Source organism: Colossoma macropomum, unplaced genomic scaffold (genome assembly GCF_904425465.1).
Source record: "Colossoma macropomum unplaced genomic scaffold, Colossoma_macropomum, whole genome shotgun sequence".
NCBI lineage: Eukaryota > Metazoa > Chordata > Actinopteri > Characiformes > Serrasalmidae > Colossoma > Colossoma macropomum.
Window position 1 is genome coordinate 32,867,878 of NW_023494804.1, and position 27,929 is coordinate 32,895,806.

The following is a 27,929-nucleotide window of genomic DNA, read 5'->3' on the forward strand; positions in this document are numbered from 1 at the left end:
TCCTCTGGTTTTATATTAAGCTTATTTCATTTAATAGTCTATTAACTTAACTTGATGTAGAAGTAATTTCCAATTATGTTTAATGCTTTGTAGCCTGGTAAGTTAAAGCATTCCTTAATCCGTGTAGATATTCATAATAGATTCACGTTAGCAGCTTCTTACACAAACCTGAGGTCAGCTTCTTATTTGCCAGCCTGTTGTTTGAATTTTCCCATTCCACATTAAATGCCCAGAAAGTGACTGCTGCACCGTTTAAGGTGGAACGGGAAACTTCAGCTTCGTCCTTCTTACTGTGTTTTGGGGGGTTTATTTTATTTTTATGTGTCTTAAGATTAGAAGTGATTCACACATTGATAGATTTGCTGATGTGTGTGATTATGTTTCTCGGCTAAACACGGTTTTTAACGTCAGGTGCTGACTGAATACTTTCCTGCTGGTCTGGACGGCTAATTATCACGATCAGTTATTAAAGTAATAAAAGATATTGAGAGCAGATCCATGCAGCCTGGATTAATCTGTGTCTGAGGATTATAACAAAACAAATGTGGTGAAAATCGGTTGAGTAATAAGGAAGTTGTGGCTGATTTAATCCTGAGACTCATCGTCTCTCAATACAAGTGAATCTGTTCACAAGCAGATCTTGACCGCTTCAACATGGCGGACGTGCAGACGTATCGCCTCAGATAGAGAACAACAGACAACGCGGCATCTAGGTATGGATATCTACGCGCTCAATTGACAACAGCTGCTGATGAAAACACACTCACTCACATTCTGATTTTGCAACATAAAAATATGATTGTGGAGAATATTTGCTGTAATAATTGTGATCAGCTCAAAAAAATTACAATTAGGTGATTATGTAATAATTGTGACAGGCCTAAATGAGAAATGTCCTTTCCATGGCTCTTTAAAGAACCATTTTTTTGAGTGTAAGGAATGACCCCACATAATGTAAAGATTCTATATAATTGTACCAAAGACTCTGTACCAGCTATACTGTACATCAAAGCCAAGAACCATTTAGAAACAATTATTTTTAAGCATGAACATGTCATGATGAATACAGCAGGTCCAAATTTATTTAGCATGAAATCTTGTTATATTAACACACAGGATGTTTTTTTTCCATTCTCTCATAAAATTTCCAGTGGTCAACCATTTATTCAGAGTCAGGCCTCAGTTTGGGCCATAAATGTGAAATCTCCTCTAAAATCACCTCTAAAACTGCACTAAAAATGCTAACTTTTGCTAGCGCACTTATGGGATTTTAGTAGTGATTCACATGAACCTTTTTTTACTGTTCTAGAATAAACACAGACATTTACACCTTATAAAAGACATTTCATTGTCTATTTGAAGCTTTTAACACACATTAACATGTAGTTTACCTTATAGCAGTTTTACAGTGACTCCTTCAGTGAACAGTCCTAACCCTACAGCCCCTGTTTTACATTTCTTACAGCTCAGTTGTCACCTCCTACATTCACAGTCAGTGATATATTGGACCTCCAGAAGGCCTAAAATGATGGTTTTGTCAGAAAATTCTTCCCATCCGTTGTTAATCAGAACATAATTGGTTGATTCCACTGTCAGTTCCTAATGATGTTAGTGGTTAATCTGAGACCCATGTGTCAAACACACGGTCTGCGGATCAAGTCAAGTCCATGGCACAATCCTATGCGGCCCGCAAAATTATTTTAATTTTCAGTTAATATTAGCCCATTTCACCATGAGCTGCACTATAATTCGTAGCATGCACTGCAACGTATTGTGTGCTCCCACCCCCTCCCCACCAACAGCCTATGGGACAACAACAACAAAAAAAAGATGCCTAGTTTAAAAGAATGGGCGGTTTTAATATACATCAATTAAATGTCCACTGGGGACATTTAAAGAGGTTTATCAGTTATCTGCAGCTAATGTAGTCTCTTAATTTACATGAAACAATTTGCTTGTTTTTTTTTTTTGTTTAAAGTTATTTTTGAATCGTTTAAGTATTCAGTGCCGTTGTAGTTTTGGCATATTTTGAATAAAGGAGTTGGGGTCCAGTTGGGGTCATGGCAAAATGTTAAGTAAAAACCCAATAAAGTCACAGCTGGCCCACAGATTGGTTGAGATTTTTTAATATGACCCTCTTAGTGGTTGAGTTTGACACCCCTGATCTAAGACATCCGGCCTTCAGCTTCTGAAAGCCTAGCCAATGGGAAAGCCAGCTTAGCCGTATCTGCCCAGGTAGAGAAAAGAAGTCGTTTTCACTTGGCCGCTGGTGAAAGAAATGCTGTGACACTTGCAGAGTTTAAGTGTAACAAGAATGATGATTCCATTAACCAGAAATAAAGGAAAAATTACAGATTATTTATAAGCCCTGAGTGAAAATATGCAGTTAAGAAATGTGAAGTTGTGTTGTGACAGTAAAGAATTACTGTTTGGGTTATATTTAACGACTATAAAGTACTGGTGAGTGCATCACTTCCTCAGGTAGTTGAATGTGGCCAGTGTCGGCTGCATAGGGGATTTGCACTAACAGCTATTGATCCACACGTTTCTGTGTGCCTTCGCTAGCTGACTAGTAATCACCTTCTGCGTCAGGACATTGTCTGATCATCTATTAACTGCCACTCACCCCCACATCGTATGGAAGCCAGTATGTTACTCTATGTCCCTCCATGCAGCTGAAACTTATCCTGCGTCTCTGATTGCGCCCACTCTTCACCGCATATGTCGTGAGTCATGGGTGATCAGTGTGTGCGGCTTAATGAAATAATTAAAATGGTCGCTTCCACTGGGGGAGCTTGTGAGAGTAAGCAAAAGCTCTGGGCTGCACTGTCAGATCACATACTTTTACTGGCTCGCTGAGATTTTTCACGTAATATTACTGTGACAAATTATGAAATACAGTGTGACGCGAGTGCTGAATGTGTGTTTAAGTAAATTAGGGTAATACAAAGCAGCACATTGAATGGGAAACTCTATGTTACATGCCTTGGGCTTTTGTTCATGTTCCACTTATAGTTTACCCCAAGGCAGATTTCTGCATCATGTCAAATCTTTATTTATTTATATTTTTTTTTGATGTAGGAAAAACCATGAAGCCACCAATCTCTCCGCTGTGGCTATATGATCTTTTTAGGGGATCTCCATTCTTAAACAAAGCCATCGAAGAACAAAACAGCTCTTCCAGCAGCCAGCAGAGCAAAGAAATGAAGATGAATAAATAAAGAAATAAAGAATAAATAACTAATAAGGGGAAATCAAGCACTGGACGGCAACTACTCGCGCTTTTGTAGTCTACTCCAAACACTGCATTGAAATATTAATGGGGTGAAAGTTTTGCAATTATCTTTGATCAGTCTGCTTTTGCAGATTTGTCTGGAATGGAGCGTCACCGTTTAAATAAATCATATCGTTGTGGTTGAAGGGAGGACGTGGAGGTGGGGGGTGTGACATAAGTACAAGATGACTTTTATAAGCTGTGAAGGTGATAATAAATAAGAGGCACAGACGACAATAACTGACACGATACGCTGAACAGATACAAACAAGATTGCCAGGAACACAGTAAGAGGCTGGACGTGCAAGCAAAAGCCCAAACCTTGGAAGTTGAGTTATTAGTGTAATTTTATGAAGAAATTATTAGATGTTTAATGATTTAGAAAAAAAGGAGTATGTGAAAATGTAATGTTAACGTTGAATGAAAAATGAACAATCGCTACATCTGTTGTAAACATGCTTACTCACATCTTATACTCTGAAAAAACATGGCTCTTCAAGGGTTCTTTAGTAAAGAATATGGTTCTATATATACACAAAAAAATTTGCATGCGTAAATCGCTCTTTGCATCGCAAAAGAGTTCTTCAGATTGATGAAGAATGTGCTGCAGATGGTTCTGTATAGAACCTTTTTTGAAAAGTATTCTGTGTTGCACAAAAAAGGGCTCTTCTATTGCTACAATGTCAACCATGAACACTCAAAGAACCATTTGCATGTTAAAACAGTTGCATGGTGAAATGGTTCCTCAGATTGACAGAGAACATGTTGTATATAGTTCTACTTATAACCTTTTTGAAAAGAGTTCTATATTGCACCAAAAAAGGTTCTTTATTTATTACAGGCTTGACATCATAACAATAGAAGAACCCTGTTGGGGCTATTTAGAACCCTTTCAAAAAGTTCTATATGGGACCATCTATAGCACATTCTCCAGTGAAGAACACTCATGATACAAAGAACCATTTATGCATGCAAAGGGTTCTTTGGGTGTTCATGGTTCTATATAGAACCATTTTCTTTACTAAAGAATCTTTTTTAAGAGCGTGCAGTATCCTACAGTAGTCCCTAAGATTAGATTTTCCAGTTTAAATATAAGGAAATTATGATTGTGATGATGTATCTTGAAGGTGGCTAGAACTTTTGAGAAACTTCAGCTTTGGGGTGGATTTTTATGCATTCGTACCTCAGTTTGGCTACTTTTCTCTAGTTGAACGTGTCGATTTCGTGCTGAATAATGACTGAATAACATTATTTTGTTTGATGACTGAATGAAGAGTTACACTATTGCTACCTTGGTTGTAGTTATTAGCCTATAGGTTAGTGGCCAGGCTAGCAGTCAGGATTGGTTGACACCACAGGGATCCCCAGTGGTTGTATGATGTATTATGGTGCTAGGTATTGTGGTGGGAGAACACTGATAAACAAAAACAAAACATGAAAACAATATAAAATCAAGGCTGAGGGACACAATCCTGCATTACAGAATACTGCAAACATGCCAAAATACATATTACACTGGAATGCCTCTTTAATGTGTTAACATTAATATGTTAATGTTTCTATCTTCATTTTATTAGAGCATTCAGCATATGTGAGACTTAAGAATGGCACAGTGGAGTTCTGCCTCATCCATTCGTTCAGGTTTCTTAGCAGCATATAAACAATAAACAAAAGCACTGTTTGAGCCCCAGTAGGACGTGCTAGCCACAAGCTAATATGTTGGCTCTGATACATGGTGCAATATGTTGTATTGTTCCCCCTAGCCATGAGGGACGGAACCAGGGGTGGGACCACAGGGGGCACTGGTCGCAATAAAAATCTAAAAGGCCCATTCAGTGACTCTTTCTTGTTAATCACCATCTCCAAGCACATTATTAATATACAGTCGCATAGCTCGTCAGCAAAACGTGCTATTTTGAATGGTGAATATAAGATGTTAATCAGTCAGATTTTTAAAGTTTTTTGGACTTTATTTTGATCCTTGATGTCAGCAAGGAGAAGTATGAAGAAGAGTCCCCTTTCCCCAGCAGCAGACCAGAGCCGTTTATATATGGATAAAATATTGTGTTTTTATATTATAAAAGTTTAGAAGGTGAGAGCTTTTAGACTGCTGCAGGGCTGGATTTAATGATACTGAAAAGTGGAACACTTGTGAAAAAGAAAGGAAAAGAAATGTGAAAAAAAGAGAAAAGTTTTGTAAGCAGTGAAGTTGGTTTCATTTTCACATGTATAATTTCTTTTTTCAGTAGCTTATGAATGTTGTTTACATGTTAATATGTGTGAATTATTATTGTTTTAACTGAGACAGTCGGCTAACACTTTGGTTTTATTCAAAACTGATATAGAACATCTTGATTTTCATGGACTGATCCACTATGAGAGCTAAGTGACCGTCTACATACAGTATTATATCACAAATGGCAATCATAGGGGTCCAGGCACCCCACGCCTTGTGGAGCCAGTATAGACCGTTCAGCAGATCGAACACACATGATAAGTGTTTTTGGAGTTTTTAGAATGGCATCTGTTTATAATAACTATTGAGGAAGTGTCTTAAAAGGAGAGTCTGTCAAATTGGGACATTGACCTTGGTATCTTAAGCAATAGGTTTTTAACAAATAAGCCAAAAAATCTGAACTGGAAAGCAGTACAGTTTTTAATATGACTAATATTTCCTAAGCTGTTGAACTCAGTGAACTGAATCATTCTAAGGCAGTTGCTCGTTTGCACCATACTGCTTTATTTTCACATTAAAATCACAAAAAAATTCTCCTGAGAGACCAAGTCCCTTGACTCCCCCTTAAGGGGATGGATGAGATTCAAAAACACACATTGTTTTATTGCTTACAAGTTTGCATGTCAGAATATGGTAGTTTAAACCTCAGCCTCATGATTAGATGGTTATCATGTCTGCGGCTGAATGTAAAACACACTAAATAATATGGGATGAGCTATATCATTAGAGTGGTTGATGCTTAATGAATGTTCTTATTATTATAGAATACAGAGGTATTATGAGATAATTGTGGAGCTCCTTGAATTTGAAGACATTTATTTGGCCTCTAAACAGAAACTGTGGGAACCACATTAAAAAAAAAATCTTAGATTCGCCACTTCTAGTAATTACACAGGGAATTATGCAATAAATTATGTTTGCATTTTGTATTGACTGGTTCAAATCTCCACTACACAAAAGACTGACTATAATGCAGGAAGGCATGATGACATTGGAATCATAAAAGTATACAAAACTATTTCTCTAAAAAAAAATAACAGCTATGTTTGTATTTGTCTGATATTTCAAACTGAAATTTGATGATGTCTTTATTGTTCTTCACAAAAGCAGATTATTTAGGTCATGCTGGGCTACTGCACAGAACAGCAACTTCTAATGAAATTCAAATCATAATAAAACATGTCAACTTCACTTGCAAACACAGACGAGGCATTGATTGAAGGTTTAGAGTCTTCTGACAGAATTTCTCTGCTTGTTTCACTGACCTAATTGATATTGAATTACACCATGCTTTTGTTATTGCTGGTGATGACCACGACTTCTGAGGCTAAAGCTCATGAAAGACTTTGAAAAGACAAACAGGGAAACTCTATATAGGGACTGTATATAGGCTGTGATTGTCTGGGTAGCAGACCCAGGTGATGGAGAGGTAGTGTGGGGATGGAGCAGCTGGGGGTGAGCACATAACAGCGGTGTTGCTTTATTTAAGCCTTATAGTGCACATTACTGAGCCTTTCGTAATGGGAAATGCATTTATATACAGTACATTTCCTCCTGATGCTGGAACGTCTGTATATATTTATGCTTTTGGATTCTGTGTGGGTCGCAGATGAGTGAGACGTTAATATATCTGTCCATATAGATTTATGCTTTTGGATTGTGTGTGGGTCGCAGATCAGTGAGACATTAATATATGCAGTTATTGCCTAATTTAACACACTCATTTCAGTGCATGTGGATTAGGTGGTACATGGTTTTGATTGCTAGCTTTTAATGCCGGAGTCATAATTTTAATTCCATCAACACATTACGAATTACTTCTTCATGCTTTGCAGGCGACGACTGCTGCTTTCGCTCACACTTTAACTTTGCTTGCACTTTATCTCTCTCTCTCTCTCTCTCTCTCTCTCTCTCTCTTTGTGCACGTGTGTCGTGGCGATAGTTCGCAGCTGTTCTAATTTGTTTAATTGAGTCTCTCCGGATCAGGGTGTCACACGTAAGGGAATTGTCGCCAATTCAGCTGCGCTCTTCCGCTCTTTGTTGCCACGGTAACGGGATGGGGCGACACAGCGGCCCAGGAAAGGTTTGAGATGGGGGGGGGGCCGTTATAATCCCATCGCCGAGCCGTCACACTCACGCAGTGTAACAATGACAGAGGCATGTGCGGTCCAGGAAAAGGCGCATGAAAAGGGTTTAAGCACAGGCCAGACAGTGCAACCCTTATTGTTATTGTACGAAATAACTGTCTGGCTTTTAAACGAAACTCTGAAACTAGGACAAAAAGTGCACTTCCACTGAGTGAAAGCTTCTACTTCATCATTGCTTCCTTTTGGATGTTTTCTCCTAACAAACACATACATTTTACACAAATGAAAAGGTTCTATCTGCATTCATTGCAGTTTTTATGTATAGGACTCAAAGCATTCACTTTCAAAATCCAACACCAATTCCAAAAAAGTTGGGAGGCTGTGTAAAATGTAAATAAATGTAAATGAAAACAGAATGCAATGATTGGCAAATCTCATAGACCCATATTTTATTCACAATAGAACACAGAACACAGATCAGATGTTAAAAAGTGAGACATTTTACCATTTCATGAAAAACATTAACTTATTTAGAACTTGATGGCAGCAACAGCTCAAAAAAGTTGGGACACTGGCAACAAGAGGCTGGAAAAGTAAGTGGTACTAACAAAAAAACAGCTGGAGGAGCAATTTGCAACTAACTCACATGACTGAGTATAAAAAGAGCATTTTAGAGAGGCAGAGAGGTTCAGCAATCTGCGAAAAACTGCATCCAAAAATTGTGGAACAATTTCAGAAAAATGTTCCTCAACGTAAAATTGGGAAGACTTTGGATATCCCACCATCTACAGTACATAATATCATCGAAAGAGAATCTGGAGAAATCCCTGTACGCAAGGGACAGACCGACGGTCAATATTGGATGCTCGTGATGTTCGGGCCCTCAGGCGGCACTAAAAACAGGCATGATTCTGTACTGGAAATCACTGCATGGGCTCAGAAACACTTCCAGAAATCATTATCTGTGAACACAGTTCGCCGTGCAATCCACAAATGCGAGTTAAAGCTGTATCATGAAAAGAAGAAGCCATATGTGAACAGGACCCAGAAACGCTGCCGTCTTCTCTGGGTCAAAGCTCATTTAAAATTGACTAAGGCGAAATGGGAAACTGTTCTGTGGTCAGATCAAATCAGAATCAAATTTTGAAATTCTTTTTGGAAACCACGGACACCATGTCTTGCAGACTCAAGAGGAGAGGGACCATCCAGCTTGTTATCAGCGCACAGTTCAAAAGCCTTCATCTCTGATGGCCTGGGGTTGCATTAGTGCCTATGGCATGGGCAGCTTACGCATCTAGAAAGGCTCCTTCAATGCTGAACAGTATATAGAGGTTTTAGAACAACATATACTCCCATCCAGACAGCGTCTCTTTCAGGGAAGGCCTTGCATATTTCAGCAAGACAATGTAAAACCACATACTGCATCCATCACAACAGCATGGCTTCTCAGAAGAAGAGTCCGGGTGCTGAACTGGCCTGTCTGCAGTCCAGACCTTTCACCAATAGAAAACATTTGGCATCATGAAACGAAAAATCTGGCAAAGAAGACCCAGAACTGTCAAACAGCTAGAATCCCACATCAGACAAGAATGGGACAACATTCCTCTCCCAAAACTCCAGCAACTGGTCTCCTCACTTACCAGATGTTTACAGACTGTTGTTAAAAGAAGAGGGGATGCTACACAATGGTAGATACGACCCTGTGCCAACTTTTTAAAGATGCATTGCTGCCATCAAGTTCTAAATTAGTTAAGATTTTTCTTGATATGGTAAAATATCTCACTTTTAACATCTGATATGTGTTCTATGTTCTACTGTGAATAAAATATGGGTCTATGAGATTTGCCGATCTATGTAATCTGTTTTTATTTACATTTATTTATATTTTACACAGCGTCCCAACTTTTTTGGAATTGGGGTTCTGGCAAAGTACAAGTTTGTACATTCCTATCCTAACAAAGTCATTACCTTGAATTACTTTTGACTGCTAAATGTTTCAATTGTAGGATATTTGGAAATAGGCTGGAATAGACCAAACACAGATAGAACTTTTTAATTATGAAAGCTCTCTTTAATTTAATAAGCACAGTATTTGTGGACAAGAAGTCACATTGAGATGGAAACTTTACCAGACTCTTCAAGATTTGATTTGATCTCTATTATTCTAAATGCTTAAATTATATGAAATGTAGGTTGACATAAAGGCAGCTGTTTCAGTGTAATACAGTGTAGTACACTGTTTTACATGAATGTTAGTTCCAGATATTTGTACAGGTTTCATAAGCCACATCAGTATCATGAACATGTTGTTATAAAATATATCCAGCTGATAATTATGAAAGAATAAGCATCAGAACAGGTTAATTCCATAGTATAAATATGTTGTACTAGATCAGTGTGAGAACTCGTAACTGTGGGAAAATGTATTGTACTATGTACACGACACATATATGAGGAAGGTAGTATAACTGTAGGATAAATAAGCTGTGCTACATTATTATAAGGTGAAAAAGAGACTCCAACAACGTAAAATATATTCAGTGTAGCACTTCAACAATAGACATATTCTCTCTCTGATGTGTGTGTCTTGCTGTCTCTCTCTCTCTCTCTCTCTCTCTCTCTCTCTCTCTCTATCTCTCTCTCTCTCTCTCTCATGCCTCTGCTGCATTGCTACTGTCTCACTGCAGTTATCCTCAGAATTTATGAAGTTAAATGTTTAAAATGTACTTTTATGACATTATTTTAGATTTCTACCTACTATGTCTGACTACTCTGGTCGCTAGCCTGCTGCAGGTTGTGTAAGCTAGCTAATTAAGCTGAATATTAGTTAGCCAGCTGGCTAACTAACACCAGTTTAATAAGGAACGTAAGTTAGCTCACTTTAATATTAATTTTTTTGCCAACTAATAACCTCCAAAGTTGTCCATGTTAGCTGATCAATAACTCATCTTTGAGCTTTTAGTTAGATAGTTTGCTGTTTTGTAGAGGTGATAATTTTGCTAGATAATTTAGCTCACTTTATATGAATATTAGCAATCGCTAACAAGATAACTGCTTCAAACTTGGAAAAAAAGCTTATAATTTACATTAATTATTTCGTGTTTCTATACTTAACTTGTGCTACTATGATCATTAATAAATAGTATTAAAAGTCTACTAGTTCCTTTAACTACGCTCTTAAAAAAAGATGGTTCTTCAAGCGTTTTTTTAGTAAAAGGTATGGCTCTATTTAGAACCATGAGTTCTATATAGAACCATTTAATGCTGAAATAATTCTTTGCATGGTGAAATGGTTCTTCAGAGCGATGGTGAATGTGTTGTAGATGGTTCTATAAAGAACCCTTTTGAAAATGGCTCTGTACAGCACCAAAAGAGTTCTGCTATTGTTATGAAGCTTGACATCATAACATCATAACCCTTTTTGGTGCTGCACTGACAGGACATTGGGTCATCCAGCCATCTCAATATGTAACTCTAATCCATTGCATCTGTGTCTTACTAAAACCACTTGACAATGTCAGTCAATAATGCTTCTAATATAGAAACAGGCACAGGTCATCTTGCATGTGTGTTTCAGATCTGTCCACAGATTGTCATCACATTGATTTATCAGTCTACTCAGGCTTTAGCAGGAACAGATGTTGACTCCTCCATGTAGTTGATGTAACAAGTGCACAGTGGACCAGTGCATCACTATTCCCGTTTCAGCCAAATCTACCTGTAGTTCCTTGGCAGTCATGTGGGGGTTTTGCTTTGCACACCTGAACAGTCTACGAGCTTTTTTCCAGAGATTTTTCTTTGTCTGCCAGATCTTGTCTTAACTTCAATGATTCTTCTTAACTTCTGTTTCTTATTGAACTTTCATACAGTGAAAAGTTCAAGCAGAAGGTGTTTATATATCTTTTGCAATGCTACACATTGGGTTCCCCACTGGCAGAACCGTCATTGTCTGTGATTGAGACTAATAAAACCATAGATTGTCAGCATCAACCAGTATTGTTGGCCAATTTATATATTAGTTGGGCTCTGATGATGATGTGTGTGATAAGTCACAAGCATAACTTCATGAAGCCCAATGTTGTGTCCGCAGTTGTATTTTAGGTCAAGTCGTTTGACCCATTCTTCGTTATTTAACTAGTCTCCAACCAGGTGTCTCCAGCCTGAAGGAAAAGTTTAAATTCCAAAATATCTCTCCAGTCTGGACCTCTCTGGGTCTTGAGGTGGTTTTAAGGCTTTCTGAAGGCCACAGGGGGCTCTGAAAAAGAGCTTGACAAGTCCACTTCTTGCCATCTGTGAAATGGGGTTATGCCAGAAGCCCCCTGAGCTCCGACGGCTGCTGCCCCCTCCCTCCTCCACTCCACACAGACGCTACAACCATGCTGGATTTCGCCACTTGCCGTGTTGCTGCATATACTTGCAAATGGACTGATAATTGCTACTGATTCTGATTTCAAAGTCTTCTGTAGAGCTTTTGTTCATTTCATGGCAAAACGATAGTTTGTGGGGAAATTACATTTATTCCTTTTCCCTCCTTAACCCAAATGTAGTTAATCAACCTAGACATTGTGTCCAAAGTTTACTTCTTTAGTTTTGTGCTAGAGTTACGAGGCTAATGTAGCTGACAAGTAATAGAAAACAATTAGAATTGTGCCAAGTGCATGTCTAAATCATCACACACTTGCATCAGGTTATTATATAATCTCAGTTAGACTTTGTGTTATTTAAAACTGTATGACATACTGTTATATATGAAAATGAAACATAAAAAACATTGCATAACTAAAAACAGTAGCAACAGCCATTGTGAAGTAATTTAAATAAGTAATCCATTCAAAATTACTATTTACTTATTATGTCCTGGAAAAATTAATCCCACTACTGATTACTTTGCTTGCATGTTATTCTCTACAACTCACACAAATCTATACCAACTGGAAAGTACAAACGAAAACTTGACAGCTGTTTCAGAAAGAAATAGCCAATCAGGGTAAACAACATTTAACAGGCCTGTCAGTATCCCTGCCTTTGAACAAGATAATAGCTGTGTCCCAATTCAGGGGCTGTGTCCTTCAGAGTCTGCATTTGAAGGCCGATTGCATCACAGCGGCGCAACTAGGCTGTCCCATTTTGAAGGCTCCTTCATATGCAGTCAAGAAATGTGTCCTTCTTTTCTATGGCAACAAAGGATTCAACGGGTGGATCCTTCACCAGCCAGCATATCCCGAGGTTCATTGCGTGCCGGCGATGATTCGAGAACATGACGGCGTCGGAAGAGGAGCGAATGGTGGTTGCGGAGACACTTTTAAATATAAGTACTAGGTTTCAACTGAGACGAATAGCAAATGATACAAATGTAAAAGAACCCCAATCTCATCAGTGGCCGGCGGTGAAGCATCTCTATCTCTAATAAATGAAAAAATAAAAGAAAAATCAAAGTTTCTGGCTCCATCTTTAAAGAACTCAACAGGAGTGCAGTGGTAAGGGTGGGAACAGCGGTGCAGTGATGCAAACAGAAAATCCGCCATAGAGCAGACCGTCTCCCCCTGTAAAGCCTGAAACCGTAGGTTGGATTTTGCAGTTGAGAACTTCGGACCACATCATACGTCTTTAAATATTAACGTTGTGCTTACAGGCTCAAAAAGGAGATCCAGCTTAATGATTAAGCCTCAAATGCAACAATATACTGTTGGAAGTACTATTCGGATAGAGAGATGGGGTGATGCCAGTTTACCTCAGGATGTCTATTATGTTTAGGACTAAAGTAAAGAGTATGATGACAATATTAGGTAATCCTCAGAAAACACATCGTTCACCAAATTTTGACTGAGTTCTCTTTGAATACTTTTTCAGTGTGCTTACAATCACCAGATTCATCTTAACAGGGAAGGGGTCTGACGCACAACCAGTGTTACAGACTGTTCCTCTGCTTGCGTGCAATTCCTTATTTCCACCAGAGAGGTCTCCAAATCCCCAAAACTTACATAGTTTACATGAAGCTTTAACAAAGATTAGTTTCATTACATTTTTTTTTTGGCCAAGTTTATCACATTAAGGTATGAAAGCATTTATTTTAATGGTTTGATAGTTTGAAATATTTTGCCTTGTATGACGAAACTTTTTTGTTTCTTTAAGGACTCATCACCACAACGTCAAGAAAACTGGACAGAGAGCAGCAGGCCGAGCACTTTTTAGAGGTACAGTGTCTTTTCAGCTTTTCATATCTACCCACATTCCCAAAGCTCGTCATAACATTAAAACTGAACCATGTGTCTTTCAAACACATCATTATCAGTTGATTGCGTAGTGCAGACACAGGTATTTCTGTGCAGAGCTCAGAGCTTGGAAAGTGCAGCAGAATACAGTCCACAGCGACAGACCATATAATGTTTAAATGTTTTCAACTATTGCGTGACATAGACCAAGTCTCAGCACAGCCAATAGGAGGGCAGTAGGCGTGTCTGGTCCTGTCACTACCTAAAGGGCTAGTTTTACTGAAGAGGGCTGCCCACTTTTGTATCTAACTGGAGTGGTGTGAAAACAGCTTGGCGCTGACACAAGCGGCGAGCGCAGTGCATATCACGTGAGCAGCTTAACAGACCCTCTCTAACTGATTGGATTTAACTGAGCAAGTTAGTAGAAAGCTAACCGGCTAACAGGCTAACGATCCAATCTTTCCAATCCAAGACAAACTTGAAGTTCAAGCCTTCACAGAAGGAATTACTAAAAACTCAAAGTAAACACAGAGTGAAGATTTTGCATGTACTTACATGCCTGTTGTGAACTTATATTCATCTAGACCTTACACCTGTCATCAAATCCAACGTAACGCTGACCTAACCCTTCTAGCTTGGCGCTGACATACCATGTGAGGAGCGTTATCTTAACACGGGTTAAAATTAACAGATTTTTACACTAAACATTTATGTGTAATGACAGTGCTTTATGGTTTCATGCATGTGCATTTACCATAATTTATGAACAAAATAAAAAGTTAAGATGATTTTATTAGAGCAAGTAATTTGTGTGAGCTATAAATAGAATCTTCTAACCAAACCGTTTCTCTCACACAAGTTCAGGTTTTTTCTTTCTTTCAGATTCGATTACAAACATTGGCACAAAAGCATTCAAGCATCCCAACAATAAAGATTATTTACATTTTTATTTTTCCCACTTCTCTGTCATGTTAGGATGTTGTTAGCATGTAATATGTATAGTCTGTTTATACTTTGCAGGAAATTTTGTTCATTTACTGGGTGTAGGAATAAGATTAGATTGAACTGTATTGGATTTTTGGAGGATTTGCTGTTAATTGCATTAAATAATATTATTAGTATAATAATATTAATAACAGCTAATTTATTAAACATGAATGTATTTCATCATATCATTTCTTCTTAAAATGGTTTATTGCTTTGCTACATTGCAGATTCAGCCACGCTATAACTGTGAGAATCGTCCGTCTTACATGTAAAAGCATTGAGTTGAATAGAATTTTGTGTTGTTTTCAGTATTTTGTTGATTTTATCAAGCAATACGCGATGTTTACATTATCTGTCCATTGATTTGTTGCATGAGCGCATCTTTCAGCTGGAAAAAAAAGCACTTTGCATAGGAAAAGGACAGGCCCTTATATGCTATTGATTATTTAAAGCAGGATAGATTGCATACAGGGCAAAATAAGAGCCATTACTGTGCACTTTAATGACTTTGTAATGAAGTTCTTGATGAGGGCAGTGCAAAGCAATAGACCTCCAGTAAAAGTGACAGGGAGGCCTGTTATGGAACACACGTGGAATTATTCAGATTTTGACACAGTCTGGTGAACAAGCGGTCATTGATCAGCGTGGTCAGAGTTGGTCAGCGGCGCGGGTCGATAGCATGGGCGTGATTCCCCGTGATTACATCCCCACGTGCACGAACTGGAGGGAGAAGCATCAATTTCTTTGTCCTGACGATCATGTGACATGGTTTTGAACTCTTTAGAGCAGCAGCCCCGAGCTCAAACTGTGGGTGAGATCAAGAGACCCCTTCTGTGTGGCAGTATGCTGATCAGTGCGGCCTGCGGGCCTTTCACTGGCTATTATCTAATGGATCTGTGAAGACAGCAGACGCAGAAGTGCATTCATAGGCTGTGATGTTCATTAGCATACGCCGTGTTTAACCCCTCATCCTATGTAAAAAACGTTTTTTTATATCTTACTTTCCTTTTTTTTCCTTCATATCCATCACACACTGTGCTTCACCACTCAAGTGTGATTTATTATATCCTATAACTTAATGTATGCATTGATCCGCTAAAGCAGAATTATTCATGCTTATTTACTCCCTCGCTGTGAAATCCCGAACGCTGTATCTTCTCCCATGCAAATTTTGCAGTGTCGACTCGTGTGGCATTTCATCCTAGATGATTTCTGCAAGCTGTTCGATGGTAAAAGCCTTCCTGAATTTCAAGTCAGATGTAATTCTGATGAATATATCCTATCGTATGAGTGGACGTGCAGAAACGTAATGCAGTTTAGGCAGCCATGTGGTCAATGCAGACCTGAGTGATTAGTAATTGATATTTTATTGTTTTCCTCTTCTGTAATTTAATGTATCATTTGATTGTTTATTTAGTTCATTTTTGCCTGGTTGAGTCTCATTCAAGAAGCAGTCCAGGATGAAACACTCCTTATAACTTCAGTGGGAGTGGGCGGGGCTAAACTTTTTTAGGCTAAATTGGCTAGTTGCACGATTGTAGTTGCGTGATTTAATTTCCGATATAAGCAAAGTTTGCATAGCAACATCCGCTGCAGTCTAAGTTGGTACTTCACCATGACTTTCTACATGAGATTTTAGCGAGATCTGCCAGACATCACAATTGTCACAGTGATGTATATCCCTGCATTCAGCACTGATGAGTAAAAGAAAGATTCGTGCGGCATTTAAACCTGAAGTTACTATCATTTATACGTCCACCAGCGATGTCGCATCTCTTTTATGCAGAGCCAGCACGCTTTGCTGCTTCTATCTTGCAGCATGCTACTAAAATTATATACAAAACACACTTTTTTCACTTAAGGAAAACTTTAAAAAGCTCACATTAAAACCAAACGTGCCACAGAAATGTTTCATTTTGCCAGCCATAATCAAGATGTCATCGAAGAAGCCAGTGTTACTCGGAAAGACAGCAAAAATGTTTTTACTTGGGCAAAGCTGAACGTTTCTGATAGTGATGTGTCATTTGCAAATCACTCATCTCTTTAAGCCAGCTCAATATGAATGATGGGAGCCAACTTGCATTGAAAAGCTGTTACCTGCTAGCTGCCTGGTAGTCTCTCCCAATTACCGGATAGGGCCAACGCTATGCTGCGTTCACATGTTTGCGGTAGATGGACAATGGCAAACTGGATATTCCATTGTTTTCAGTGGAGCTGTCATGTAAAATTGCATCATTCTGGAGGCCACAGCGGTAAAGGGACCGTTCAGGAAAGAGTTCAGTTTTCCAGACTTTTGCTGTCGACCGCAGCAGTGAAATAAACCGGATGTTGATTATTTTGGGGAGCCCCAAATAAATAATCAATCTGCACTGCTACAGCTCTTCTCTGATAATCATTCATTTTCGCCAGCGCTGTGGTCACCATGCCATTGTTTGTGTGGCTTCATGCTGCCATCGGCTGCGTACCTGCATAACGCTGTGAGGCATAGAATGAATTTTTTCAATGCAAACTTGAACACAGTTACACTTGGGAGCTCCTCTGAGTTTTGCTTGTATTGTTGATGACTGGTTGATGGATTTGCCTGCATTTTGCCCAAAATTCTTGCTTTGTGAAATTAATTGTATATTAACTTACTGACAGTCAGTTTTTAAAATAAAATGCTCAGTGCTCTAGCTAGTTTTGTGGAAAAAACATTTAGAAATAGGAAGAACTACTGAATGAAGAGATGTTTGGGAGCCAAAAGAGTCTAATGGTTCTAATGGTTGAGTTAAGTTGATTGATCTAAAAGAGCTGGAATGGCCATCACTAATTTCTGCTGCATGTTTTAGGTTAGTTTAATGTTAGTTTGAGTAAAAGAGAGTGTATTTTGTACATGACTGTAGGGGCAAACCACTTGAGAGAAGCCTTCATGTGTGCACAAAAGTGATGCAGCAGCGCCAGTACAGCAGAACGTTTGTGTTGTGCTTTTGTTTTTACAGTGGAGTTTTCAGTCTCTGCAAGAGAAAACGTAGTAAGACTGTATTTTGCACATGATAGAGAAATAAAGGAACTGCTGGTCATTCATGTTGAGAATGTTACATCATATGTAATTGCGGCAAATGTGAATGTGTGCCTCCAGTAGCCTGTAAGGGCTGCAACTTTGAATGACACAAAGCCCGGATAATAGTAGTAAATGTGTACTGGTAATGTATCCAGGTTTGAGTATGAGGGCTCTATTATACCAGCTAAATCTAATGTTAAATGGACATAATAGCTAAATGCCATTAATTTAACTTTCCTTTGTTATTATCTGTGTAACTGGCCACATTTTGCAGCACTTTATTCTTTTACTCTTCACTGATCGTGATCTTTGGCAGATCTTTTTCAAAGCTCTTGCAGCATAATTTTCATATATTATATGGAGTAGTGTATTGGGAATGAATTGCTTGAAACATTGTTTACATACTACATCAAACGGGAATTTTATTCTTCCATGATTTGGCAACTTAAACATATAAATTTCATGTACAAGAAAAAGAAAAGACAAGAATAAGGAATTACATTTTATATGACTTTTACAGTCTTTTAAGTCAAACATAACACAAATACTAATATTGTGCTTGAAAAATGTAAAGCATATATAGTGTAAGGTTTAAAGTATCACCATAAGCATTCAGCTGTGTAATACCTATTGTCTCTTTCACTCTAAGGCTCATTAGAGCCTCATTTGCATTCTTTGAATATGACCACAAGTAATCAATCATGAGTGTGCACTGGAACTGGTCATTAAGCCCTTTTTTAGGGTCAGTTTTGATAAGATATCTGACAATTCAGCTGTACTATCATGTAATTATTTGATAGCTCATTACTAGACTCAGTGTAAGATTATTCTGACTTCTGTACCATATATTTATCTTGTAGGCTATGAAGTTTTTTTACCTCAGCACTGAAAGCTTAGGGTTCTCTTTGCTTTAATACGTCTGATTCAACACCTAGGCTTATTATCAAGTGTTTTATTGAATTGGTTAAATAACATGGGAAAGCAATTAAGCCTCAAGCTCGCCTCAAGTGCTGTGCTCACCCTACAAATGCACTTTGATAACCCTGCTTTAATCATTCCATTTAGAGCCTTTGTAGAATCAATTTGAATCTATTGCAATAAAAAGCCTAATAACTCTTAGTTTCATTTTTTAATTGTCCTCATTTGAAAAAGACAGCTGCCCTTTGCGTCGCGTGAAAATTTCATGACAAATGAGCCAAAGGAAAGAATACGGAAGGAAAGAATAGAATGCAAAATTACATGGAGAAAAATGATAATGAAAAATCCTTTTCCGCTTTGGAGGAATGAGGGTCTATTACAATAGCGATGATATGAACCTGCATGACTTTGTTTTGAAACGTTTATGTCCGTTCAGGTGACGGTTACGGACGGCAGTGATGCGTCCAGGCAGTCCACAGTCTGGGTGATAGTGCACATTCAAGATGAAAATGACAACAAACCTGAATTCCCTGAGACAGTTTACCGCATCAGCCTACCAGAGAGGGACAGGAACAAGCGCGGAGACCCTGTCTACAGAGTCTTTGCCTACGACCGGGACGAGGGGCCCAACGCAGAGCTAACCTACAGCATAGTGGAGGGCAACGACGATGGCAAGTTCTTCATTGACACCAAGACTGCCATGGTTTTCTCGAGGAAGATGGTCACAGCAGGAGGCTACGACATCCTTACGGTACATGACCATCGTGTCTATGTTAAAAAGTTACTTTGACAAAAAAGACCCTCCTCACCCTAAATTTGGTCAGTCAGGTGAGACATGTTTGTTGTGTGAAGTTTGCTTATTTAGTTTCTTGCCGACGCTTCCAGGATAATGTGGCTAACAACTAACACGAAGCTTATGTGCCAATTAGCATTGTGCTAAATCATCACTTACTTATGACGGCGTTTTAGGGCCACTGTTAATAAAAAAAGAAAGTCATAATATTTCGAGAATAAAGTTGCAATATTTTGAGAATAAAGTCGCAATATTCCGAGAAAAAAGTTGGAATATTTCAAGAATAAAGTCATAATATTTGGAGGATAAAGTGGGCTAACTGTAGGGGGGCTAACTGTAGGGGGGGCTGCTATAACACATTGTGGTCTCGGTTGCTGTACTGGCGCCGGAGCTCCACTCACTCCTGTCTCTCTGTGGATCATTTTGATCATCATTCTCACTGTCTGTGAAACTTCATGCCCTCTTTGAATGGGGGGAGATGTAGCCCCTGATAGCCATGTAGACGACCCTGCCTGAGATTCAACAACGCAGACAGACAGTTTCCTCCGAGTCCGTCTGGCTCTTTATTCTAGATAAACACAGTTTCCTGCTCAGCCGTTTCAGCCGGTTCTTACACTAATAACAGGCTGGTGCTGATGTGCAGGAGAGACAGGGAGACTGAGTGTTTCTTTATGGGTGAATCGATATGAAAGTAGAACTCCACCAACTCACCGCCCCTCATTTAACATGAGGAGGTGCTGCCTTCCCTCTGCAAAGCCTTTGGCCACAATATTGCAACCATTCCTGGTATTACTGCCACTTTAATGTCGTAATTGTACATCTTTTTTTTTTTAATATTACAACTTTTTTCTCGAAATAGTACGACTTTATTCTTGAAGTCTACTACTATTATTTTTATTAACAGTGGCCCTAAAACGCTGTCGTACTTACTTGCCCCAAAGCACATTGAGTTCTTAAGTCAGGGTGTCCAGTCTTATCTGCAAAGGGCCGGTGTGGCTGCAGGATGTCATTTTAACAAAGCAGGAGCTCACATGATCAATAATTTGAAGACTGACCAATTGATAAACAAGTACAAACAAGAAAATCTGCAGCCACACTGGCCCTTTGATTACTGAGCACCCCTGTCTTAAATAATCTCAAATGAACTTACTTTCTGATGCTGTATCACATACTATTATCTATAAAATGGACAGGACTTGGCACAGTTTGAAGCGAGTGTGATGATTTAGGCGCACAGTTTGCCTGGTGTTCATTGGTAGTCTTGAGGATCTATTACTTGTTAGCTGTGTTAGCCTCATAAGCTAGTGCAAAACTAAAGAATCAAACTTCAGACACCAAACATGTCTTGGCAATCAACCACATTTGGGGCGAAGGGAAAATTATGTAAATTAGATATTTCGCTGAGCTATCACTTTAAATTCAATCATAGCCTCTTTATTATCTACTTCCAAAACCAATTGGAATCTATTGTACACCTCTCAGTTTGTCTTGTTCATTATGCATTCTCTGTACTCTGCAGATAAAAGCCACGGACAACGGGAGCCCTCAGAAGTGGTCGACAGCACGGCTGCATATCGAGTGGATACGGAAGCCACTGCCCTCGCTACAGGCCTTGCGCTTCAGTGCGCCGAGCTTTAACTTCACAGTGTCAGAGAGCGCTAAAGTGTCTGAAAGTGTGGGAGTCGTCTCTGTCCGGCAAACAGAAACACCACTCTGGTTTGATATCACTGGTGAGCTTCAATATGGATACGAGTTTAAAGTGATGGTCTGACAGAAATCTAATTTGCAGAATGTTCACTTTACCCCAACAGCGAAGATGAGTTTCGTCTCCGAAGTTAACTTTTCAAGTCAAGTCAAGTCAGGCTTTATTGTCATTTCAGCTAAACACAAGTACACAGTGAAACGAGACAACGTTCCTCCAGGACCAACACAGGAACACAAGTGCAGAACAATACAATATACACAGAGCAGACAGTACAGTACAATAAATAAACCTTACAATAAATACAAAACAGAACACAGGCAGTTCGCGGTACTGAGAGCATGTGGAGCTGTGTAAAGGAGGATGTAACATAGTATGATGTAGTAGCAGATTAGCAGATAGCCTATCATATATGAGCATAGCGGTCACTGAGGTAGCCAGAGCAGCAATATACAGTATACAGTATTTGGTTGATACAGTAATTCTAGCAGCTAACATTGTTAAAGTGATGTAAAACGTGCAAAAATGCAAGCATTCAGATCTGCAGTCATATCAAATGAAGTGTTTCAGTGAAATGCAGTAATTATATTTAAATACAGTGTTTCTGACATAATTCAGAACTGCAAGAAGTGGGGAGTGAGTTAATCCCATATTGTTATGTATATGTGTGTGTGGGTGTTATGTATATGTGTGTGTGGGTCCATGTGGGTGTCCTTCAATTCAGTCCGTGGGAGTTGAGGAATCTGATGGCTTGTAGAAAGAAGCTGTTGCCCAGTCTGGCTGTGAGGGCCCGAATGCTGCGATACCTTCTTCCAGATGGCGGAAGAGAGAACAGTTCGTGTGAGGGGTGTGTGGGATCAGTCACAATGCTAGTGGCTTTTCGGATGCAGAGTGTGGTGTAAATGTCCGTGATAGAGGGAAGAGAGACCCCGATGATCTTTTCAGCTGTCCTCACTATTCGCCTGAGGGTCTTGCGGTCGGAGGCGGTGCAATTCCCAAACCGGGCAGTAATGCAGCTGCTCAGGATGCGCTCTGTAGTACCTCTCTAGAAGGTGGTTAGGATGGTGGGTGGGAGATGAGCTTTCGTTAACTTCCGCAGGAAATAATTTTTTTCCGGTTTGCACTGGAGCTACAAGACTACTGTAAAATAGGCTAATGGAAGCCTATATTTGCCTAAATCATCACATACTTGCCTCAAACCATGTTGAGTAATCTCAGAGGGGCTCATGTGTAGTTTCTCTGCCTGCTGTGCTGTTATCTGTAAATAAGGACTAAAATACATTGCATAGCAAAAGGCTAGTAGCAGAAATCTTGAAACCAGAATTTTGTGTGTATGTTTATGGATAACAGTATGTTGTGCAATGTCTGAAATCATAAGCAAATCAAGTCTGTTTAAGATTACCTAATGATTTAGAGTGGTTTTAGGGAGTTGTGTGATGATTTATGCATGCCGTTTGCTCCGTGCTAACTAGTCTTAGTGAATAAGCTGACTTTACTTGATAGGTATGTTAGCCTTGTACAAAACTGAAGAAGCAAGCTTCAGATACCAAACATGCTTGGGCCAATGGATTACATTCAGGATAAGGAGGAAACTGTAAATTTGATATTATGCTGACTGATCATTATAAGCTTCATTTATGGCAATATTAGCATGAATGCATGGTTTACTACTATATTTTGAACAATGCATTGATGGTTTTTTTAATGTTTTATTAGGCACACCTATCTTGTATCGACACTCTTTGTCCATTTGATCAGCTCTACCTACCATATAGGTGCTCTTGCAATTGTAGTTCTACAGTTACAGACTGTAGTCCATCTGTTTCTCTGCTTACTTTGTTACCCCTTTTACCCTGTTCTTCAATGGTCAGGACCCCCATAAGGCCACCACAGAGCATATTATTTTGGTGGTGGACCATTCTCAGCACTGCACAGTCACTGACATGGTAATAGTATCTTAAAGGGGAAATCTGTTGATTTTTCATACATTCTACAGAATTCAGTCACTTAGATGTAAACAAAGTCATTCGGAGTGGTTTGATGTGAAATGCTTAATTGTAGAGAAACTTACTGACAGATTTCTTTACAGTGGTGGTGATAGAAACCAGTGGTTTAGATGTCCACAACCCAAATATAGTCATTTTATTTGCTATCCGAAGCCATCAGTGAACCAACATCAGCTGGGTTTTTATGTATAGTGTTGATAATGGTAAAATAAAAATTTGAAAAAAAAAATTATGTGAGGACTATTTTGCCTTATAAAAGCCTGCATGTGCCTCCCTGGCATGAATAGATTTAAAATTAAAAGGCCCGAACTTCTCAAAACTACTCTAAAACAATGTTTCAGACATATGGCAGATATCTTCACCATTTAGTTATGCAGAATTTTTGAAAAGCCCTTAATAAGTGTCTGAGTGGGTCACACACAGCAGTGTTGATAGTTTTTAAATAGCTCAGTTTCATGAATTGTCATAACAGATTTTATCCAGTAATATAAAAGTGCCTTGTTAACATTACTGTTAACTGTCATGACAGATGGCATGCTTGATGCTGTAATCGCTAACTAGAGTATACTTGGCAAAAATTAGCACGACATAATCTGACGTGACATCAAACACGATGTCATCTGTTATTAAATTTGTGAGTAATAGGAACATGACAGTGTTATATTACTGAACAAAACCTGTCCTGTGGAGAATGATTCATCACTCACATAATACCTGCTCTGTGGAGGTCCTGTGGGTTCCTGACCATTGAGGAATGAGACAATGAGTGGTTAACAATGTATGCAGAGAAACAGATGGACTTCAATCTGTAACTGTATATGGTAAAATGGTAAAATGGATAATAAGTGTAGATACAAAGTAGGTGTACCTTACGAAATGACCAGTGAGTGTATTTTTGCCTTTCTACACTTTATGTCCAAAGTATGTGTGCATTATTGAGTTCAGGTGTTTCAGACACACCCATTGCTAATAGATGTGAAAAATAAAGCACACAGCCTTGTAATCTCCATTACAACACTCACTGTAGAGTGGTTCACACTGAAGAGCTCGGTCACTTTGAATGTGGCACTAGGTCATAGGATGCCACCTCTGCCACAAGACAGTTCGTAAACTGTCTGTCTTGCTATATCTGCCCTGCAACAACAGCTCAGCCACAAAGCAGTGGACTACATAAACTCACTGGCTGGGGCCGTCACCCATCCTCTGTTGCATCGCTCACTATGGAGTTACAAACTGCCTCTGGAAGCAATATTAGCACAAGACCGGTGCATCAGTAACTTCGTGAAGTGATTTTCCATGGCTGAGTAGCTGCACATAAGACCAAGATCACTATGTGCAATGCCAAGTGTCGGCTGGAGTGGTGTAAAGCATGGCATCATTGGACTCTGGAGCAGTGAAAATGTGTTCGCCCAGTCTGCTGGATGAATCTGGGTTTGACAGATGCCAGGATAATGCTACCTATGTGAATGTGTAGTGCCAAAAATGGTAGACGAGGGCGCTGTTTTAAGGGTTTGGGCCCGCCCTCTTAGTTCCAGTGAAGGGTAACCTTAATGATACAGCATACAAAGACATTTTAGACAGTTGAGTGATTTGGAATGTTGATTGTGAGTCAGACCTTCTTGTCCAACATCAGTGCCTGACCTCAGAAATGCTCTTTTGACTGAATGGGCATGAATTCCCACAGACACACTCCAATATATTGTGGAAAGATTGGGGTTTTGGGGGTTGGACAGGATGTCCAACAAGCTCATTTATGTGTGACAGTCAGGTGTCCACATACTTACAGCCATATAGTTGTCCTGGATGCCGACTTGCTTTTCTGATCCCACATGTTAAGCTTTTCAGTGACATATCAACAAATGAGCCTCAATTCAGCACAGATGGACAATTATGATCATCATTATTATCATTATGTTTGCCATCTCACTATTTCTCCCTCTTCGTCTGTCTGTCTTTGAAAGGTGGAAGGACAACACAAGAGACATTCTACATTCCTCAGAGCTTCTGTACTAGAAACTATACAACCAACACAGGCAGGGGGGAAAAATATCCTCTTCTTATTTTGCTTGCGTTTTGCATTAGCCATTCCAGGTCAGCTTATCTAGTTTCCAGATTTTCCCATGCTTGCTTTAAGAACTCTGCTTGCTTGGGGCAAAAGCAGAACTCTTGTTACAGTAAACAGTGAATACTCAGACACCTGCCAGACTCCAGCTCCTCTGATCTCAGTAAAGTGCGGTGGAAATTGAGTGGAATTGGATAAGATACATGCAATGAATACTAAAAATGCCCGGAGAGTTTGCCCTCATCCTTCAGAGTGGACCGGAATTAATGATTTGAGGAAGCGCGGCAGAGGAGCCTGAACCTGCTGCAGCTGTTTTGTGGCAGATTGCGATAAGGGGCTCGCAGCTGATGAGAAAGATGCCAGCATAAAGCGGCTGATGTTATGAAATCCGTAAAAAACTTTGATGACGGCTGCGCGACATAGGAATGGATTTTCTCAGGGAAGCGGAAAAAGCACGTAATCATGATGTTGGTAGAATGATAGCGCTGATCAACCCTAGCTAAACCTTGACATCACAGCAACATCATAAATATGCCGTCCGCAAAAGACTTTCTCGCAGTTAAAAGATGCTATCGTTCTCCTATTTTATATGTGTTTATTTGTTTATTTTGTGATAGGAAACTATGATGGACCTTTTGACATCCACAGAGGGATGGGGACTGTAGTGTTGGCAAGGCCTCTCGATGCAGAGACTCAGTCTCTCTACAACATGACCGTCCAGGTGACTGATGGGACAAATACAGCAACTACACAGGTGTGTTTATACTGTGATAAGCGTTTACTGTAAAAGCTTCAGACAAACTACTGCTGAAAACACTACCTTTTCTAATTGTTAGTAAGACTGAGTAACACTAGGGGCAGTTTATCCAGATGAACTGTTCTGAATGATGTTAACTCATTTGTAAAGGGTGATATAAATATTATATTCTGTCAATTTCAGCATAATGAAAGATTGACCTGCATTATTTTGACTAGAGGTGCACTGATCATGACTATTTTATGGCTAATTCAGATTTTTTCACAGCCAAATTGGCTGGCTGTGGAGAAGTTTCTGCTGAGTTCCTAATATTAATTAAATATTTAGAGAAAATTGGACTCCTAACAACCATAAAAAGACATGGTAGCCCATAAAAACTGTCTCCATCAGATAAAAGTACTTACAGCTTTTTATCTTTGAGAGAAAATCTCTCTTGCTTCAGATCTGAAAACATCCACAGCTGTGTGAAAGGATGAGTTGCTGTCAAAAAGCTGCTACTGAGAAATGGAAACTCGGAAAAAAAGAAAAAAAAAATAGAGAAAAGAAGACTATTTGCAGTAGAACACCAAAACTAGATGTCAATCATTTGCCTATTTAAATAACATGAATCACATAAAGTTGTACATTAAAAGTAAGAGGCAACTAACAGCTGCACAATGAGTCATGCATAATTATACAACAGCGTTTTGGTATAGCAGCAGCATTACATACAGCACCGATACACTTACCCGATATTTACATCATAAAATTCCACCACAGATCAGCTAAAATGAAAATAATAAATGAGCAAAATTTTAGATGCAAATTGTTTACATTGTTTGAATTGCGAATGCTGTCAAAAACCTACAGGAACTCATCTGGAACATCTAAGTTGGTTAGAGACACAATGCCACTTTTTCTGACACCGAACCTAATAGTGAAACCTTGAGTATCAATCCAAAGCTTTAAAATGAACTATTTTAAACTGAAGCACTTCACATAAGATGACCATGCTATCATTTTTACACTGACCACATTTTATATATATATTTTTTCAAATAAACAGTAATTGTGCATTAAAATAAAAATGCAGAAGGGGGATGTGTAAATTTATTCTCATTTAGAATATAAACAAATTTTGTCATTTGACTGGGGCACGCAAATATATAATTTGACTGGGAGTGTTTGAAACGTTTCCATATGACTGTGCACGCATATATATGTGTATATATATATATAGTGAAGAGTGTTCAAAAACAGATATTTTCATTTTAATGTACATTCATAAATCATGTAATTTTATTGTGCATTTCAGGTAATATCAATCAAACTGCAGTTGGGTTGTTTTGATTAAGTAAAAATAACTTAACAAAAAAAAAGGTAACTTACAAAATTAAACTTTATTAAAAATTGTTGTTTTTTGAATTAAGTTTTTTTTTTGTTTTTTTTGTTTTTTTTTCCAGCAAAGGCAGATAACTCCAAAGTCATTTATTGTTTCAGAGTTAAAGTTCAGAGAGCTGAAAATTGCAACAGAAAGAGCCCATTAATGGTCAATATTAAACATCTATATGATCAGACCTCAGAAAATCCTGAGGCTGAATCTCAAATGGCTCACTGCTCCCTATGTAGCGCACTATGTGAGTTATACAATTTGGGTTCTAACAACCGTATAAAAATTAGGACCATTATAATATGGTTTTGCTTTCTGATGGAAATTGGCTTGATCTGTTTCCTGTAGAAAACCTTTAGATCCAGAAACCATCAGATACATTTGACATCAGCTATTGGTCACCTGTTAAACCATTAAGGTTACATTGTGATGTCAACAAATTAAAAGAAAGGCACACAATAGAAACTGTGTATATATATATATATA

At 38.8% G+C, this 27,929-nt stretch overlaps 1 protein-coding gene across 1 annotated transcript in view; it reads left to right on the plus strand.

The window, feature by feature from the left end:
• LOC118824364 (protocadherin Fat 3) overlaps positions 1-27,929 on the plus strand; it is a 131,530-nt gene that overhangs the window by 27,406 nt on the left and 76,195 nt on the right. Inside the window, exons 3-7 of the mRNA XM_036594455.1 lie at positions 13,730-13,791; positions 19,191-19,505; positions 21,067-21,277; positions 25,217-25,288; positions 25,935-26,071. Coding sequence (XP_036450348.1) covers positions 13,730-13,791; positions 19,191-19,505; positions 21,067-21,277; positions 25,217-25,288; positions 25,935-26,071 — 797 coding nt within the window. The remainder of the gene's footprint in view (positions 1-13,729; positions 13,792-19,190; positions 19,506-21,066; positions 21,278-25,216; positions 25,289-25,934; positions 26,072-27,929) is intronic.